General features: G+C 36.1%; 1 protein-coding gene across 4 annotated transcripts in view; it reads left to right on the top strand.

The window, feature by feature from the left end:
• The window catches only part of PTBP3 (polypyrimidine tract binding protein 3), a 103,016-nt gene that overhangs the window by 46,548 nt on the left and 35,353 nt on the right, over window positions 1–21,115 (top strand). For 3 of the 4 annotated variants that reach the window (XM_060101337.1, XM_060101336.1, XM_060101338.1), the window contains 3 exons: window positions 2,968–3,137; window positions 5,521–5,667; window positions 13,484–13,648. In XM_060101337.1, the coding sequence (XP_059957320.1) occupies window positions 2,968–3,137; window positions 5,521–5,667; window positions 13,484–13,648 (482 nt within the window). The remainder of the gene's footprint in view (window positions 1–2,967; window positions 3,138–5,520; window positions 5,668–13,483; window positions 13,649–21,115) is intronic. The other variant, XM_060101339.1, reaches the window with a different exon arrangement.

Raw genomic sequence — 21,115 nt, 5'->3', positions numbered from 1 at the left:
AGTCTTTAGATATAGCCTTTTTGGGTCATCTAGATGAGTAGTTCTTAGGCTTTTAGATTACACAGAATAATAAAATTTTCAATTAATTTTAAGCAATGTCAATTTTGCAAAGTAAGAACATCAAGAGAAAAAAATCCAATGTTGTCCACAATCATTATTTTAGCACCAAAAAAGTAGAAAGAACATACTTTCCAGGTAAAATAAGCCCTCCTAAGAAAATCAAGACATAGATTATTGATCACTTTGTACTAGGCATTACACCTAGCATTTAAATGTTATCATATTTAATTTTCCAAATACTCATACTACATTTTCCATATACTGTTATTATACTCATTTTATCGGAGAAGAATCTCAGGCTCAGTTATGTCAGAACAAGATGTCTGATTTCATAGCCCATGCTCTGAACGTAGTGCAGGCACTTTTATAATGCAGAACAATTAACAACCTAAAATGGTGATATATTTGCATAATTCTTGATAAAAATTTGTCACCATAGGTCTTTATTTGATAGTTCAGTGCAAACTCAAATAGCTTGTGTAGGTATTCATTTTTTCTCACACATAGTTTTACAGAGATTCTGAACACCTCAGTTAAAGAAACAACCTTCTTAATGTTCATTCATTCATTTTGGAATATTCTGGGTAAACTTACAAAAGCCTTTGGCCTTTAGTATGTTTTTCTAGTCTTTAACACTTTGTGCTGGTTAAGAACGCACAAGGTGGTGGTATTGTTGTCTAGCCATCTAGGCTTACAGCGGGGGAGGGTGCAGAAAAGCACTTCATGCTTGGCTTTCACTCTTGTCCAGGAGGTGATATTTGGCATTTAATCTAGTGACAGTATTATCATTATAATCCTCATAACCCTGAGCATACTCTGAAAATTTATTGTCACTGTCAAGTTGCTTACTTTTTTCTACAAATGGTAAGACACTTTGAGATTTTTGTGGTTAAGAAAATTACCTTTAAACTTAAGTTTGAATAATGCTTTTATCACTTGCTAGCTGTGTACAAAAATTATTTAATCTCTGAACCTCTGTCTCTTCATCTGTTAAAATTAATAATATTTAACTTAGTATATTTTTGTCAACTCCAGTGAAACAGTGTAAATGAAAACAGCGTGAAAACTAGAATCTAATGGACATTTTAGGTAGCTGGCATCCTGTCAGGGTTTTTAGAGCAGGATAATGACATGATACATCTGTTTAGGTTGATATGATGTTGGATCTGAGTGGAAGTGGGGGAGGGGTGAAACTAGAGGAAGGGAGAGTAGAAGGGGCCAAGATCATAGGTGAGGTGATATTGAGAGTGGAGATGAAAATGGAATCAGTCATTTTGGAGGGAAAAATCAATATTTCATGATGAGAAAGGAGAAGGAACCTCTTGCCTCCCAGATTAATTTCCAACAAATATTTGCTGATTATTTTCCACACTCTGTCCTAGGCATTTGTTATATACAGGCACAGACCTGTAGGGACCTCTAGGAATTGATGGTATTTGGGTCCAGGTAGGATGTTGCCTGCATTCATGAACATAGAGAATTTGGGAGCAAGTGCTGGTTTTGGTATTAAGTCAACCTATATACCTGTAAGCAAGTTGAGTTCTGTGCCACAGCTATGGATACAAAATACTGCCATATAATTTTTACATGGTCCTCATGAAATTTGTTTATTTAGGATCACAGACACCTGATTGTAAAGTTTCATTAGTGTTTAGAAAAATGATAATCTTAGGTGTTTGGAAAGATTATATTTTCCTCCTAATACTGCTAAGTATTTTAGTATTAAAAAAAAACACTGTAATGAAACTTTTGGCTTTCAGATAATTTGCATTCAGTCTTACTTGGTGCTATTTCTGGGAGAAAAACATTTCTGAATCTTATGTACATAAATTTGAGTACTTGTTACAGGCTTGTCAGTTCTAGTTATTGTCACTGTTAAAACATAGGCTTTAAATAAAATTTGGCTGTAAACTGGCATAATAGATTTCTTAATTTTACAGCAGTGGTTCTCAAACTTTAGGTTGCTTCAGAATCATCTGGAGAGCTTGTTAAAACACAGTTGCTGGGATGTTTCTGATTCAGTAGGTCTGAGGTGGGGCTAAAAATTTGCATTTCCAGAAAGATGATGATGCTTATGTTAAGAACTGCCTGTTATATCATAAGGAATAAGATTATCCTAAGAAACCACAATTTAGGTTCTAAAAGTACTTTAAAAATAGAGTGGTAAAAATTATATGATGCCTAAGAAATAAACTTATTTTCATAAACATGCGTCTCAAATCCAAATCCTCGTAGGGTGTGATAAATATAAAATTTTTATTACTGTCTTTCCTAAAAGTTGTTATTCTTATTTGTTTAATTAGTAATAGGACAAATTAGAAAAATACCTTTAAAAATACATTAAAGATATTATAAATATTGTTCTCTATTCACAACAAATAGTTGACTATTTAGAGGTTTTGATACCTCTAAATATGTAATTCATTTACCCAGCACTTTTCCTTGACGTTAAAAATTAGAGTTCGGGCTTCCCTGGTGGCACAGTGGTTGAGAGTCCGCCTGCCGATGCAGGGGACATGGGTTCGTGCCCCGGTCCAGGAAGACCCCACATGCCGCGGAGCGGCTGGGCCTGTGAGCCATGGCCGCTGAGCCTGCACATCCGGAGCCTGTGCTCCGCAACGGGAGAGGCCACAACAGTGAGAGGCCCGCGTACCGCAAAAAAAAAAAAAATTAGAGTTCAATTTTTAAAAAATATAATACCTGCAGTGAAAAATCAACCCATTCATTGAAAGGTGGATAGTTTTGTTTTCCACTGTCTTCTACTCTTCTCCCATCAGCCCCGTAGTTCCTGAATTTCAAAACCTGAAACTCTTGGAATATCAAATGTCAAATGTGATGATATGGTTAATGTAATATGTCAACCCAAATCAGTTTCAGTAATTTTTTTTAAAATCTTATATTTTTTAGCTAATGGGAATGACAACAAGAAATTTAAAGGAGATAGACCTCCCTGTTCGCCTTCCCGTGTTCTCCATCTTCGCAAAATTCCAAGTGATGTCACCGAAGCAGAGGTCATATCATTAGGTCTACCATTTGGCAAAGTAACTAATCTTTTGATGTTGAAAGGAAAAAGCCAGGTATGTAAGTTTTAAAGATTGACCCACAGTTATTATCTCTGGGTGTTAGTGATAAAATGATTTTTAGGGGGATTACCTGGCAGTCCACTGGTTAGGACTCTGTAGTTTCACTGCCAGGGGTGCAGGTTCAATCCCTGGTGGAGGAACTAAGATCCCACAAGACGCAAGGTGTGGCCTAAAAAAAAAAAAGATTTTTATTTTCTTGAACTTTTTTTTTTCCCCTAAATTTCATTCTATTTAAATAGTTTTTAAAACAGAACTTTTTAATGACAGGAAGCAACAAACAAAAATGTTAATATAGGAAACAGGATTATATCTTATTCATTGACTTGTTAACAAACATTTTATATTCTTAATTACAAAATGGTTTATGAAAATATCCTGTGATTATCAGAAGAGATTGGATTGATTACCATCAGAGATTGGATAATGATGTCTGATTCAGACTCCTCTATCTTTAGTAAACTATTTAACATCCCTGTTTAATGCAGATGAGGTTATTAAGAACTGGAGAAGTTAAATAATATGTCTTAGTATTCAGCCCTTGTTGTGTTTACACATTTTTCTTGCATCTTCTGGAGATAGTGCATGCACCTGGATCTTTTTATCACAGATGCCACTATTGAGAATAGTATGGTTGGCATGGTTTGAAAGAGCCAACATGACCATGTCTAATGGCTGTGAAATGCCTAACTGCCATGTGTTATGTACATTATCGTGTTTCGTGTAGTGTATCCTATGTTTTTTGTCAAATAGCTCTGAGAGGCAGCAGGCAGTGTCACACTTTCCTTTGTTTCTGCAGTTGGTTCTAGGTTTATATTTATCTGTAGTGCTAATTGACTGTTATGTTAATTGCTTGTCTTTTGATCATAAATCCTGTTTAGAAAATATCTTGTTAGTAATTACTTCAGCAGGAGATTCTGATGTGAGTCACTAGTAGTACTTGTGAGCATCATCTTTCCCATGGTTCTTGTAGGTGGAGTGTTGAGGACAGAGTAGGGGTTATTTTCACCAGCCTTTCTGTGGGTAGTGACTTTCGGTTTTCTCTCCACCCTATATAATGAAAATTGATCCCTTTGGATGCTTTGGGAAAACATAATTCTTTTACTGGACTCCATGTGGAAAAATTTATTTTTACATATGAATTTTTAGGTTGTATATACATTTAGGAAAAAATTCCTGTGATAAGAATCATATTCCAAAGACATTGTTCAGCTTTTCCTTTGTGTGACTGATGTTAGACATTGCAGGAGTTTAGAAACATTTAGAAAGGAGTTTGCAGGAAGAGACTCTCCCCATATAATGAATATTATTAGAATACAGTTTACAAATTCTTTGTTGAAAAGATGATTAAAAACCAGATAGGAAATATTGCCATAGCTATTTTTGTTACCTTGATCATTTTTATCCACTTCTCTTAGAAATATTAGAAAAAGTGTATTATTGATACAATTGGATAGCAACTTTGAAGTGTGTTGTGGACATCTGTACCTTTTAGATAGTATAAATGACTCGAAGTCTGTTTTATTCATCGAAGATAGTGATTTGGATCAGGGGTTCTTCCTGCATTTTAAATTTGAGATGTTCTTATAGGTAGTTCTGAGGGCTCAGAACGCTTAGTAGATGTCTATATTTTATCTTCTTAACCATTAAGATAGGGTGATAAAACCTGCCACCTTAAAGGTCTGTAAGTATCCTATTCCTGTCATAAGTTAATGGGAGTCCTGACAGCTAGGAGAAGCTTTATACAGAATAAGACATAAATACCAAGGAGCTTCTTCTATCTCAGTTCTTCTTGTGTTAGTCTTCAAACAGCTAATATTAGTACAGTGATTACCAATATCCAAAAAAGGTCACCTGAATGACCCAAAGCAATATTGACTTAATGTAAGAAGTTCTCCCATTTCCCTAATTTGTACAATTGAGCCTTTGCACCTGAATGCTCTAATTGTATTCATAAATGGCTGTTTCATAAAAAGGTAGAGAAGAGCAAATCATTATGCCTCATCTCTGTTTGAGAATTTTTTAGGAAGAAACTGAAAGCATCTATTTATAGTAGTGATGCACAGGTTTATTTTTGCCTTTTTAATTATTTCTAGATTTTAGAAGAAACAGAAATAAGAAGAAAATCAAAAACCACTTAAAATCATTTAATCAACTGGCAATTTCCCAATCCCAAATCGTTTATTGAACCCAACTTTTTTCAAATATGTTTTCAGTTACTGTCAGTGATACACTTTGAAACAAGTCTTTTCATCCCCTTGGGGGCAATGTGATTTCTCTTGAGAATACGTGGGTTTAGAGCAAGCTGGAATGACAAAGTAGTTCTTAGCTGCCTTTCAAAAACATGAGCTTTCACTTTACTTTCTTGTGTTTACTGCAGGCTTTCTTAGAAATGGCTTCTGAGGAAGCTGCTGTTACTATGGTGAATTATTACACTCCTGTTACTCCTCACCTTCGAAGCCAGCCTGTTTTTATTCAGTATTCCAATCACAGAGAACTTAAGACTGACAATCTGCCTAATCAAGCTGTAAGTATTAAAGGTATTTCTAAAAATAGTTATAAGAACACGTGATATAATAACTTAAATATAATTTTCTGTTTTTCAGAGGAAAAAAATCATGTGTTTTTCTTCATCTTAGAATGCTCTACTGGTAAAGATTGTTTATGTAAGTTCTTACCCAAAGACTTAAGAATAAGAAAGCACTGCCATTTGGAAGTAAGTTTGAAGATATGGTGTTAGTAATGGCAGATATTTAGTTTTCCCTTGAAACTGTTTTCATGAGTGGAAAAAAACATACGTTGTTATGTCTCTCTTAAAAATCTCAGATCTGAAAGAAACTATAGAAGTCAATCCTTTTCTTTTTACAGAACGTGTAACATTTGTGTGTTTAGAAGTCAATCCCTTCTTTTTACAGAATATGTAACAAAGGCATTGAGAAGTTGAGTGATGCTTCTATTGTGATGTTAACTAACTGAACTTAAGATGTTAATAAGAATTTGTATAGATATGTTCATTAAATGAATTTTGACTCTCCAAGATGAATGTGGAATATAGAATATGAACATTTCTTACCTCATTTTCCAGTTTTTATTTTGATATAATTCATGTTCAAACTTCTGTGTCTCTCCAGGTTGATTTTTAAGTAGCTAAAATAGTAATTTGAAGTAACTTCAGGGTAGGAAAAATTTATCCACAAAGCAAGTACATTTTAAGAAAGAGGTTTTTTTAATTACGTTGAGAGCAGTTTGGCCGTGATACTCTTGCTCTAGGCAAAAGAACTCCTTCAGCTCTTTGACTCTGTTGAAAGTCATTATAATGCAAGCTGCTGAATTTATAGTTTTCTACATTTTTAAAAACAGTGACATTTCTTGCACACAATCCTTAACTTATCTAAGAGATATTAATGGCCTGTAATAAACTGTCTAAACTTAAGAGTAAATGAAATGTTAGATATTTTTAAATAGTATAATTTTTTTTAATGAAAAATTGCCTTGTAAATTGGATACATGCTCATGGTAAAACATTCAAACAATCCAGAAAAATAAAAAATAAACAAAACAATCCAGTTACCCAGATATAACTAATTAACTAACATTTTACTGTGTACCCCTTCTCTATTCAGGTTATTGTCTATGTATATAACTTTATACCAATGGAATCCTAATAGTTTGAAAACTACTAAAAACTAATTATTTTTTCTCTACAGTATGTCAGGGATGTTGTTTTATGACAACAAATATAGAATTACTTCATACTTTTTTTTTTTTTTTTTACTTCATAATTTTTAAATGACTGCATAATACTCTCTTCAAAAGGGCAGCCATAATTTATCCCGTTTCTTTTCTTTTTTTAATTTAACATCTTTATTGAAGTATAATTGCTTTACAATGTTGTGTTAGTTTCTGCTGTATAACAAAGTGAATCAGATATATGTATACACATATCCCCATATCCCCTCCCTCTTGCATCTCCCTCCCACCCTCTCTATCCCACCCCTCTAGGTGGTCACAAAGCACCGAGCTGATCTCCCTGTCCTGTGCTATCCAGTTTCTTGTTGTTAGATTGAGATTGTTTGCCATGTTATGCTCTTACAAATAGTGCTATAGCAGCATTCTTACATATCTTGGCACACATGCAGCATTATCTTATTTATGTTTCTGGCAACAAAATTGCTGGGACTAAGCCTATGCATGTTTTATGTTTCAATATATGTTGCATGATTGCTTTCTCTAAAGCTTATTTGCTGATTTAGGGTGCCACTGATAATATATGAGTAAGTAGTTTTCCTGTCCATCTGTGTTAATATGTTAACAAATTGTATCTTACTGTTTACTCTCTTTTATTTAATAACTTGTGAAGTATTTATAGTGATTTCTGTTAATGCAGTTTTTCCCCAATTTTTTCAATTGTGGTAAAATATATATAACGTAAAATTTACCACTTTAACCATTTTTAAGTGTATGGTTGAGTGGCATTAAGTACATTTTCATTGTGCAACCCATCACCACCATCCATCTCCAGAACTTTTTCATCTTCCCAAACTGAAACTCCATACCTGTTATACACTTACTCCTCATTTCCCCTACCCCCACCCTGGCAGCCACCATTCTATACACTTTCTGTCTCAAAGTTTGTCTGCTAATGCAATTTTAAAAATATTTTTATATAATAGTCAAATCTCTGAAGTTGTATTATGGTCTCTGACATGGGTACCATACTCATAAAAACCCAGGATAGCAAGATTAAAAACATTTTTTTTACCTATGTTTTCTTATACTTTCATGTTTTGGTTTTTATTTGTAGAGTTTAAATCTTTGTTTTGTTAAGAATATTTTGTGGGTGGAGAGTGAGGCTTTGGTCTTTCTCTTACTCCCAGCAACCAGTTTCTCTTTTGTTGTAGTTGAATAACCCATTTATCAATATTATCCACTCATGGGACTTCCCTGGCAGGCCAGTGGTTAAGACTTTGCCTTCTAAGGCAAGGGGTGTGGGTTCGATCCCTGGTCGGGGAGCTAAGATCCCACATGCCTCGTGCCAAAAAACATAAAACAGAAGCACTATTGTAACAAATTCAATGAAGACTCTTTAAAAAATGATCCACATCAAAAAAAATCTTTAAATATATATATATATATATATATATATATCCACTCTTGTGAAACTTGTCTTTTGTCATGGTCTAGTTTTCCATACACAGACTATGCGTACTTACAACCCGCATATATACACTTGTTAGACACAACTACACATTCTGCTTGCATGACCCCCATCTACCCTCATGTGTGTGTGGCTCACATGGTATGCAGTCCATGTCTAATATGGACTACCTTTTGGATTCTGTTCTGTTCCATTCCTAATTCAGTGTCCCTAAGGCTTAATATGTTGTAGGGCAAGGCCCTATTCTTTACCCTCTCTTTTTCGAAATTAAATGGATAATATGTTTTGTTTATTTCTCAGGGTATATTAGCATTATTTTGATAACTCCTAACCCCAAAAAACACAGTTAGAATTGGGTTGATTTTATAGATTTATTTGTAGATAATTAACATGTCTATATTGCTAACTGATCCTTTTGAGGAGGAAGTTATATTTTATTTCCTATCTTTCAGAAGAATTTTTAATTCTCCTTCATGTAAGTCATGCAGTTTTCTCATTAGTGTTATTCCTAAATATGTTAAAGTCTTGAAGACGATGTAAACAATTTAATAAAACTCTTAAAGACTGGATTATTCCAAAGGGAAACAGTGAGAAATCCCAGTTGCTTGGCAACCAAAGCCAGCCCAAATGACCTAGTTTATTCTTAGATAGCCTTGATTTCTTCCCAGTACCCTTTCCATTTTGTTACTTTTGTCCATTTTTTGCATTGGTGTTTGATAAAATAATATTTTTCTTTTATTCAGAGTCCTACACCAAAGCTGAACTCAAAATTGAAGGTCCTGTTTGCATATATAAAATGTACCAGATGTTTTTCTATTCAGACAGCCCTCAGAAACTGATAAATTACTGTTTCATTCTCTTCTCTTTGAATAGCAAGCTATCCCAAAACACGCACATAACTTCTTTTCCAGCTTATGGACATACTTGGCAGAGGGTGAGGTGAATATCAAGTATCTTTGTCCCTTGGTTTAAGCTAAAATTATAGGTAAAAAATTTAGATCCTATTTTGAGGTACAGCATTTGAGGAGTGGTTGTATTAATAGGATTCATTTTTGTATAGACAGTTTTTCTTGACCTTGTGGGTGGAAGTTTATAAATTTGCAAAGATGACCATGGAAGGACTTCCCCTTAAAAAATTTCCCAAAAAGTCATCCAACTGAACACTTAAGATCTGTGAATTGTGTTGTATATTCATTTCCATCTCAATTTTAGAAATGTCTTCTTCACATTATCCAGGCATGTTTAAATTTTACATGAAGTATATATACCTCCCCCACCTCAATAAAATATTTGTTGATTTTTCCATCATACTACTGCTGTTTCCTTTACTACTAGTTAATGTAACCATTCCGGAGGATTTGTTGCTGAAACATTTAAAACTATCCCATAATAAGAATTCTGCTGCCTCAAAATGTTTAGTATCAGATACACAGAAAATATGTCTTCTGTGTACCTGAAATACCTCTTCATGTTAAGAAGACATTTCTTTTTTTCCCCCTCACTTTTCTGTTGTCCTCAGTGGAAAGTATGCCTCCACTTTCATTTTTTTTTACCTAAATATTTTTGCCTAATTAAAAATTGAAACTATAGAGTTACTTATTAAATAAATCTTTTTCTCAGACTTTTATTGTCAAAAAAAATTTTTTGCATGCCTGCTTTGCAGAGACTTTTGTACTCTGTGAAGTACTAATGCAGAGTATATTGACAACTCTAGAATGATAAGGACAATATATACCATGGCTTCTCATGTTTCTCCACTGTGGTATCTTCTGTGCCAAAGAGGAAAGAGTGAAGGAAGAGAAACAACAACAGTAGCAACAATAACAGTAATATAACAGTAGTAAGCATATATATAGAATTGTTTAATAAAAAGGATTGATAGAATGATTGATGGGTAATGAAGTAAAAGTCAGTGAGGTTGGGAATTCCCTGACGGTCCAGTGGTTAGGACTCTGCACTTTCACTGCGGAGGGCCTAGGTTTGATCCCTCCCTGGTCGGCGAACTAAGATCCCACAAGCTGCGCAGCGCAGCCAAGAAAAAGTTAGTGAGGTTAAGTTTCCTTTCAGTTATGCAGGCTTAGTTTTGATAAGATTTAATCATCCTGATAGAAGAAAAGGCACCATTATTCCACTGACAGCCTCACTATGATGATTTTTCCTAGATATTATGAAGTTGTGATGTCCAGTATGGTAGCTGCTAGCTAAATGTGGCTAAATTTAAATAAATTTAAAAATAAAAAATTCAGTTCCTCAGTTGCACTAGGTACATTTGGAGTGCTCACTAGCCACTTGTGGTTAGTACTGTCATATTGCATACTATAGATGTTGAACATTTCCATTATCACAGGAAATTCTGTTGGACAGCACTGTTGGTCTTCCATGTCTCTACTTAACCTTTTTTTTTCTGTGTGTGTGTGTGTGTGTGTGCAATACAGTTTTAATAACTAATGTTCTTTTCTGCTGACTCTAATCCCTGTGTTAATTCTGAGTCTTTTTTGAATGACCTCCCAACATCATCATTGCCTATTTAAAGGCTCAAAGTGGAAATGTGAGCCAGTTTTCAAATTTGAAAGCAGTACAACCCTTTTTTCCAAATAAAATCGTACTGGGGAGCCCACTATAAAATAGATAAACTGCCATGTTTGAAGCAGAATTAGGATGCTCAGTATTCCACACACTTGGCTTTACAAGAACATAGTTTTGAAAGCTAATGATATAAAATATTCAAATAATTCATATATTGTTCTCAAATATGATTTGGAAACAGCATTTGGTAGTTTGTGTTTTGCTTGATACATAAAAGTATGTATATGACATAAAAATGCTGTTAAAAGGTTAAAAAAAATGTATATAAAAGTGGAAGTTGTTCAACTCTTAAGTGTACAGAAGTAAAAGACTGCCACTTTTCCAGAAAGATACTTATTTTAATGTTATTTTTCATAGCAAAACGTTGGAAAGCTACTAATCTCACATTAGAAAGGTGGTGTAATAAATAGTAAATTAAAAATGAAAGTCATGAAAACAAAACAATTGTTCATATGAAAAACAAAGTACTGTGACAAAGTACTGTGTTCTTTAAAATTGCAAGTGAGTACAATATGTAAAAATGAAAGAATCTGCATTAAAGTGGTAGGATTTTTTCATTTTGTGGCACAAACATTTTACTAATTATCACCATTCTTAGGAAATTATAAGTACGGAACAAAAGACTGATGAAAACTTGCATTTAATTTCAATAACCATTAACCGTGCTTTTTTTCTCTTCGATTTTCTCCTCTTTCACCTACTTTATATTTTAAATAATTGTTTTAAATTTTGAGACAGTCACAAAATTTAAAAAGAGTTACAGATATAATACAAAGAACTGTTGATTCCTTGAGGCATTTGGGAATAAATTGTTAATCTGGTCTGTGTTCATTGGCCAAACTTTTAGTGTGCATTTCCTTCAAAGAAGAGTATTCTTCTACACAACCAGAATACAGTGGTCAAAATCTGGAAATTAACATTTGATGCATTACTTCCCTCCAATCCTCAGTCCCCGTTCAAGTTTTTCCAGTTGTCCCAATAATGTTTGTTTCAGCAAAATAAGCATTATTCATAATCACATGTTCCATTTAGAAATCACATCTTCTAGTATCCTTTTATGTGAAACAGTTTACAGGGTTTTTTTGACTTTCGTAACCTTGACGCTTTTGAAAATTATGGGCTACTTATCTTTTAGGCCATCCCTCAATTTGAGTTTGTCTTATGTTTCCTTGTGATTAGATTCAGTGTATGTAGCTTTGACAGGAATGTCACAGAAGTAATGCTCTTTTTTTCTCATTGCATCGTATCAGGGAGCACATAACTTCAGTTTGTTGCATTACTGATGGTGTGCTCTTTGATCACTTGATTTGGCTGGTGTTTGCCTGGCTTCTCCACTGTAAAGTTGTGACTTACGAAGGGGGAAAGAAGAGTGTTTGGGGGAAGGTACTTTAAGGCAGTGTAAATATACTGTTCCTTATCAACTGTCAATCTATATCAGCCTATGGACTTAATGTTTCCCATTTCATTTGATGGGTTTTTATTTGTTACAGTCATTATTTTGGTTCTCAAATTGTCCTATATTTGGCCAGTGGGAGCCCCTTCCAGCTGTCTTCTGTGTCCTTTTGGCTCGTTCCCATCATTCTTTGAAAACTTCTTTGCATTCTGGTACAAAACAGCAACAGCAAAACCCCCACAAAACCAGAAAAGTTACACACTCATCTTGTGCTTTCCTTGCTCCAGCTTTAGAGTTAGGCATTTTTTAGAGCACCTGCTTCCTTTTAGTGGAGCATGATATTAAGAAACTTTTCTGCCTGCCCCTGCTTGGCTTCTAACATCTCATGCCAGGCTGCCCCTCCATTGAATTACTTCCTTAGTCCATTCAGGTCCCCATGGACCGACCTCCTCTTCACCCTGCTTAGATTATTTTTACTACGTGTGGACCCCTTCTTAACTCTCCCTGGGTTCTGACAGTCCTGGCTAGGCTACTCTCCTCTGGATGCCTTTCTTACCCATCTCATGCTCCCTAGGTTCTGACAGCCAGCAGTGAGCCACCCACTCACAGATACCTTCCTTACCTTGTTTGGGCTCCGGTTTCCCTTACCAGGCGGACCTATCACATGGATGCACTCCTTGCGTTGCTCAGGCTCTGATGCTCCGTGCCAGGACGCCTTTGTATAGGGATGCTGTCCTTGCCCCACGCTGAACCACAGCTCCTCTCTTCCTCCGTATTTAACGCCTATCATATGCCACCCAAAGGCTTTAGAACTCAGTTGTCCAGGGAGGAAAAAAGAAGAGGGGGACTTCAGTGATTTTTTTAAAGTGGCCTTTAATGTTACTTTCACACTGTCTTTTTTCCTATTGTCATTTAAAAATTAGGAAATAAAAGTAATATCCAAATTTTCTTCTTTTTTGGCCATGGTTTTGTTTTCATTTCTTCAAGTAAATTTAAGAACTTTCTTAAATATTGTGTCATTGTGATAAGAAGGCAAGACTTTTGATTCTTGACTGATTACAATTTTAGGATATATGCATCCAGAGAAAGTAGATATGTATATTTTTATTTAACTATATTACTTCATATTAGTTTACATCACCTAACTTTAAGGATTATATACTGCTTCTGTGTAACCACAAGTTCTCATTTGGTATTGTTAAATAGAGAGCCCAAGCGGCACTGCAGGCTGTCAGTACTGTCCAGTCAGGAAGTCTGGCCCTTCCTGGAGTTCCTGCTAATGAAGGCCCAGTCCTGCCTGGGCAGAGCCCTGTGCTCCGAATAATTATTGAAAACCTGTTTTATCCTGTTACCCTGGAAGTTCTTCATCAGGTAAGGAGGAACACTCTCACGAAAGCAGAGTCAAATATGACCTCTGTAACTTTGGATGTTTTATGTCTTTAGTTTTTCAGGTTGTTGATTTTGGTTAATGTATTTGTTTAAATAATTTAAAAAAATCTTCAGCATCCTGTTTCATGCAAGAAATAGTATCAATTAGAGATAGTTTCTTGAAAGCCTCCATTTTCTAACTTAAATACTTGATTTAAAAAGGTATGTAAGAATTCTGTTTTTTTATACCTAAGCATGAAAATGAACAAAGCACAGACTCCTATAAAAAGCACCGGTAGTAGTTGTTCCTCAGAAAGTAACATCAATATAGAAAACAACTAATCTGTTTCTATTGACTCCTCCCTACACTTGAGTATTTTTATTTTAAAAACTCTGAAAGGAAAATATGAGTCACTTAAATAAGGAAGTATCATGTTAAATACTGACTGATTCTCAACATAGCTTTCATAGACTACCCATTACTATGTCTAAACTGTCTTGATAAGAGGCAGTGTATCACATCATGGCCTACTGTGAAGATATAGAATTTAAGAACTGGAAGATCGACCACCTACCTAGTTACATAATTTTGTATTGAATAATACTGAGGCTCAGATACTTGATGAGTTGAATATTGTAAAGTAATTTAAGAACCAGTTAGAACTCAAGTCCCCTAATGTCACCTCCAGTATTCCATTTCATTATACTTGACAACCTAAGTATAAAAATTATTTTAAAACACTAAAACATATTATATGCTTATTTATGTATGTATTTATTTATTTATTTATGGCTGCGTTGGGTCTTCGTTGCTGCGTGCGGGCTTTCTCTAATTGCGGCGAGTGGGGGCTACTCATTGTGGTGGCTTCTTGTTGTGGAGCACGGGCTCTAGGCACACGGACTTTAGTAGTTGTGGCACGCGGGCTTCAGTAGTTGTGGCTTGTGGGCTTTAGAGCACAGGCTCAGTAGTTGTGGCACACGGGCTTAGTTGCTCGTTGCGGCACGTGGGATCTTCCCAGACCGGGGCACGAACCCGTGTCCCCTGCATCGGCAGGCGGACTCTGAACCACTGCGCCACCAGGGAAGCCCCCTCATTATATATTAAACAACATGATCTCAGGCCAGTCTAGACTCATTTAACTGTTTTCCAAACCTTTGGATTTGTACTACTGAATGAAGAGTCATAGGGGTGTGTGTGTGCATGTGTATTTAAGAATTGAAATGTATCCTATCCTATTCTCACATTTTACAAATAAGGGTACTGGGGACCTTAGAAGTTGTTACTTTCCCCACAGTCATTGTACCAATTGGTGATAGAACTCAGATATATTTCCTAATATGGTTCATGTGCTATGCATGTAAATATCAAAATATACCATTTATTATGCCTACTTTATTCCCTGTGATAGTTTCCTGAGTACCATTTTCTAAATATGTGCATTTGTGAAGCATGTCCTATGGAGGGTTTTAGCAGTGGTATCCGTAGCCACCGTTGGTTTCCTAAAAGTGTTCAGCAGTTACTTAAGTGATTGGTTTCTTTGTTCTGGTGGATTTTCTTTTCTACTGTTTATCCCACAAAGTGGCATTGAACCCTCTGTGATCCATCAGCATTTTTTGTTTGCTTTTGCTACTGTGGCACTGTAGCTACTGCTAACTTCTACTGCTTTACAAAAGAAGTTATAGCACCTGTGGCTCAACATTGCCATCAGTCAGCAGTGAATTTAGTCAAGGTTGTGTGGGCCTGTCTTGTCATTCCACTTATCATTTCCCTCAGACCAGTAACAAACCTTGTTTCTCTCCCAAAAGATCATGGGTCCTTCAGGTGAAGAGAGGTAATTGAAAGAGTCTTCAATAGTAACCATTGGGATAGGACTCTCAGCCCTTTAGTTATGGCACTCTCCTGTTTAATCCTCCTTCACATTGCTGTAGGAAAACACCAAAACTTCTTAGCGAGGCACTTAAGTCCCCATTCGCAGACTTCTCCCCATCTCTTTAACCTCAATTCCTAACTCTTCTGCTTATTTAGCACCCTAGCTTTTCTGGCCCTTTGACCCTCTCCCCCTCCCCCCCTCTTACTCCTGTCCTTGTCCATTTCTGTCTTCTATTTCTTAGGCCTGGAATACTCTTTACCAAGATAGCCACTTAGCTGAATCTACATCATTCCATTTGCAGCTCAAATTCACCTCCTCAGAGAGTCTTTCTCTAATTACATTAATTAAGCCCTCTCCCCCTGACACTCTATTCCATTAGCCAACTAAAATGTAGTATAGCATAATGATTAAGGATACAGTATCTGGAGCTGGTTTGAATCCTAGCTCTACCACTTACTACCTCTATAACCTTGGACAAGTAACTTACTCCCTCTATGTCTTTTTCTTATTTATATAATGGGGATGAAGATGGTATCTATTTTATACCTTCATTGTGTGGATCACATGGGTTAATGCATTTAAAGCACTTAGAACAGTGCCTGTTACATAGTAAGTGCTCAAGAAATGTTAGCTGTACTTATCAGATGCTAGTAAATTACATTGTAAGAAACTGATCCTTGGTCTTGTGGGTAAGATGTAATTTCATAAGTAATAGCATAAAATGTGATAAATATTGTGATTGGAAAAATACATGGAAGTGTGGCATTGGTTGCACATGTTATAATTAATTAGTAAGTAGAGTTGACATTAGCTAAACTGCTCTCTAACATCTATGGAAGCTAGTGTTTTTCCTTTAGCTCATGGTGAGGGGATTAATAATGACTGAGATGGGAGTGGTGCTATTTCAGATGAGGTAGGTTAGGGGAAGTGTTTACAGTATGTTGACATTTGAACAGAAGCTTGAAGGATGTGAGGGTGTAAATTATGTGTATATATGGTAGAACAATGATCCAGTCAGAAAGAACAGCAAGTGCAAAGTCCCTAAAATGGAAGTGTGCTTAATGTGTTCAAATATCAGAAAAAAGGACTATATCATTGGAGTGTAAAAAATAGGAAAGCCATAAATGATAGGCTCAGAGAAGGTGTTAAGACTAGATGATGCAGAGCCTTTATAATCTTTACACTGAGTAAAATAGGAAGCCATGGAGGATTTTGAGTAGAGGAGGGAGATGATAGGTTTAATGTTCTTGTGGCTATGTTAAGAATACACTGTAGGCTTAAGTGGAGGCTCTTATCATAGTCCAGATGAGAGATGGTGGGGACGTGAGCACTGCACATGGTGATTACATATATATTTGGAATGATTTGCTGATGGGTTTAGTAGATGTGGGTTATGGAGAGAAAGAGAGTAATCAAAAATGCCTTCCAGGGCTTCCCTGGTGGCGCAGTGGTTGAGAGTCCGCCTGCCGATGCAGGGGACACGGGTTCGTGCCCCGGTCTGGGAGGATCCCACATGCAGAGCAGCTGGGCCCGTGAGCCATGGCCGCTGAGCCTGTGCATCCGAGATTGTGGATGTGAGCCTCTGGTAAAATAGAGCTATCTTATGCTAAGATAGTAAAGACTGAGGGCGAAAAAGATTTAGGACGGGGTGGGAGGAAGGGGAGGAATCAAGAGTGTGTTTTGGACATGTTAAATTTGAGATACCTGTTAGACAGTCAAGTGGGAGATGTTGAAGAGACAGTTGGGAAATAAGTCTGGATTGGGCATAAGAATTCACGCTGGAGAATTGGTAATCATTTGCATATGAGTGGTAATTACGGCCATTGGATTGGATGGCATCACTTAGAGAGTATTTGTAGATAAAGAAGGCATTCATCAACTGTTCCATTACATAAACTCAACCCTGCATTCTAAAAAATTTCTTTTGTGTACTGAAGGAGTAGGTGAAAACAGTATTTTTGTGGAATCCATTACTTCCAAGTACTGTTATATGTGGGGTTATTTTATGAATGTCCAAAAGATGAATCTCTTCAGGATAAAGGACTTATCTTTTTGAATTGCAAAATAAAGATAAATAGCTTGCAAAAACCAATTATTATGGTATCAAATAAAAGAATCAACACTAGTAATACAAAATTCTAGTTCTTAAATCTTGCTGTTTTGTTGGCTACAAAAACTACTATAAACAAATTGTGGCCAATGTGCTTGCCATTTTAAAAAGTTCTAATAATGCTTTTTACAAGTGAATACTGGTGAACAGTTTCTGGCAAGCCCTCTTTATAAACATCACCCTGAAGATTAATTTTATCAGAATTTGATCTTTAGTATTTTATTAGTCCCATTTTAAAGTCTAAAAAGATTAAAATGCACAAGAAATGTCAAGAGTTGAGTATGTGTTTCTTATGTTTATGACAGCAAAGTAAATATATTAGGAAATAGTCGAAGACCTTGTAATCTATAAAAATATATATTAAACTTTCCTAAACATTGATCTTTTGAGACCAAATCTATTTAAAACTGAGTATTTTGATAATTATAAAAAAGTTGTTAAAAACCACACTTCAGGCATTCCTGAATTCCCCAATGTTGGTGCTCACTTACTTTATTCAAAAGTATCAGATTGGGGACTTCCCTGATGGCGCAGTCGTTAAGAATCCACCTGCCAGTGCAAGGGACATGGGTTCGGGCCCTGAGCCAGGAAGATCCCACAGGCTGTGGAGCAACTAAGCCCATGCGCCACAACTACTGAGCCTGAGCTCTAGAGCCCGTGAGCCACAACTACTGAGCCCGCGTGCCACAACTACTAAAGCCCACATGCCTAGAGCCCATGCTCTGCAACAAGAGAAGCCACCACAATGAGAAGCCTGTGCACCACAACAAAGAGTAGCCCCAGCTCACCGCAACTAGAGAAAGCCCGCGCACAGCAACGAAGACCCAATGTAGCCAAAAATAAATTAAAAAAAAAAAAAGTATCAGATTGATCTTTGCAGCTACTCTTTCAGTAAATACAATCCACGGGGCTCTAGAGAGCTATCCATGGTTAGCCAGTTGAGTTCATTCATATTCTCTTGGCACATTCAGATGAAAATTACACAGCCAAACACATCTGTCAGGGAGGATATGCTTCAGGTTGTTGTTCAAGTTAAATGAGGGAAAGGAATGGAACCATTAACAAAATCTGAAGGTTAAGTGGAAATTAACTAGGTTCTATAGCATAATACAGTATAAAATCCCAAATTTTAGAGCAAATTATATGCTCTTGTTACTTCATTAACAAGATATTTTACATCAAAAATGTTTATCATTTTAAAAATTGCATATTGCCATAATTCTTCAGTCAGGTCTCAGAGTATAATTTGTTATCAATTAATAATAAGCATTTACTCTGTGCCTCTTATATGCCAGGAATTGTACTCAATGATAGAGAAATGATTAAGACAAGGTATATACCTTCAAGGAGCTTTCAGTCTAAAGGAGACATATATAAACAAGTGTATAGACCAATGTAAATAAAACAGCTAGATAAATATTTGTATGAGGCCAAGAGGGGATATTAATATTTGGTACTAGAGAATGAACTCTATTGAGATTTGGGTGAGGCTAAGGATTTTCTGGTGGCATTATTCCCTGAGCTGAGTTTTGAAAAAGATAAATGAAAATTTACTAGGTATTAGGTAAAGAGTTACAGGAAAAGGGAAAAGCCACATGTATAGGCATGGAAGTCTGAAACCACTTAGTGTATCTGGAGAACTACTATAGACAATTCCTTACTGTTGATGTAAATAGTGTGGTATAAAAAGTGTCAGGAAATGAGGTTGGAGAGGTACACCAGGAAGAGATTGTGTATGTTATACCAAAGAGCTTGGATTTTACCATGTAGATAATGGGGAGATAGTGAGGAATTTTAAGCAGGGAACAGTGTAATCTGACTTGTACTTTAGAGCATTACTTGTGTCTGCAGTGTGAAGGAGGGAGGTTAGGCAGTTACTTTATCTCCTTTTATATATATACATACACATTTTTTTTTACATACACATTTTTAACGTCTGTTACTACTCCTTTATCAGGTGAAAAAAAACAAACCTCAGTTGATGCACTTACAATATATGGATTGATGTGTGTGCATGCATGTAACACCATAGTATCACCAAGGATGGAAATTAAGAAAACATAATACCTTTTCCCAAGAATGCTTATACCTATATCTTAAAGAAAGATACAACATAAAATCTTTGACAGCTGAGAAGAAAGTAAATTTGGTATTCTTCTATAAACTTTAAGAATATTATCTAGGACATGAGGGTGTACTGAGGAAATAACCTGTTACAAGACCAAAGTTTTCATCAAAAGAACAAAACAAAAAATTTCCTAGTGTTTTTCAAAATACAGTTATAATGAGGGGTTAAGGTCTCAAAGTTCTAAACCCTGAAATATGACCATAATGAAATTAACTACATTTTATTAAAAGTTTTAAATTTCAATAAAGAGCCTTCAGACTATCTGACTTTTAAGGAATGGCATTTTCTGGTGATCCCTTCCAAGACAAATTGATTACACAAATCTTGTTGATCTTCTTATCTCTTATAAGAAATGTTTAACTCTAAGCTAATAATATGTTAAAGCATATCTTGCCAACAATGAGTATTTGGACTTTAGGATAGTTATTTTATCTTGGAGGGTGGTAAAATACACATAAATTTTATCATTTTAACTTTTAAAATTGTACAGTTCAGTGGCATTAGGTACATTTATATTTTTTTGCAACCATCACCAAATAGCATGTATCTCTAGAAATGTTTTCATCTTCCCGTTGAAACTCCTGTACCTATTAAACAGTAACTCCCCACCCCATTCCTCCCTTTTCTCAGCCCGTGGCAACCACCATTCTTCCTCCTGTCTGTGAATTTGCCTACTCTAGGTTCCTCATATAAGTGGAATCACGCGTCATTTGTTGGTTTTTTTGGTGTTTTTTTTTTTTTTGCGGTACGCGGGCCTCTCACTGTTGTGGCCTCTCCCGCTGCGGAGCACAGGCTCCGGACGCGCAGGCTCAGCGGCCGTGGCTCACGGGCCCAGCCGCTCCGCGGCATGTGGGATCCTCCCGGACCGTGGCACGAACCCGCGTCACCTGCATCGGCAGGCGGACTCTCAACCACTGCGCCACCAGGGAAGCCCTCATTTGTTGTTTTGAGACTGGCTTATTTCCCTTAACACAGTGTCTTCAGGGTTCATCCATGTTGTAGCATGTGTCAGAATTTCCTTTGTTTTTAAGGCTGAATAATATTTCATTGTACGGATATACCACATTTTGTTTATTCATTGATCTGTGGATGGATACTTGAGTTGCTTCCATCTTTTGGCTATTGCAAATAATGCTGCTATGAACATAGGTGTTCAAATATCTCTTTGAGTCTCTGCTTTCAATTCTTTAGAGTATATACCAAGAAATGGAATTGTTGGATCATATGGTAATTTTATTCTTAATTTTTTTTGAAGAATCCCCATACAGTTTTCCATAGCCACTGCACCATTTTACATTTCCACCAACAGTGCACAAGGGTTCCACTTCCTCCACTTCTTCCCCAACACTTAATCTTTTCTG

This window comes from Mesoplodon densirostris, chromosome 6 (assembly GCF_025265405.1).
Source record: "Mesoplodon densirostris isolate mMesDen1 chromosome 6, mMesDen1 primary haplotype, whole genome shotgun sequence".
Taxonomy (NCBI): domain Eukaryota; kingdom Metazoa; phylum Chordata; class Mammalia; order Artiodactyla; family Ziphiidae; genus Mesoplodon; species Mesoplodon densirostris.
The sequence above is the reverse complement of the archived record's forward strand: the minus strand, read 5'-3'. Positions and strand labels throughout refer to the sequence as shown.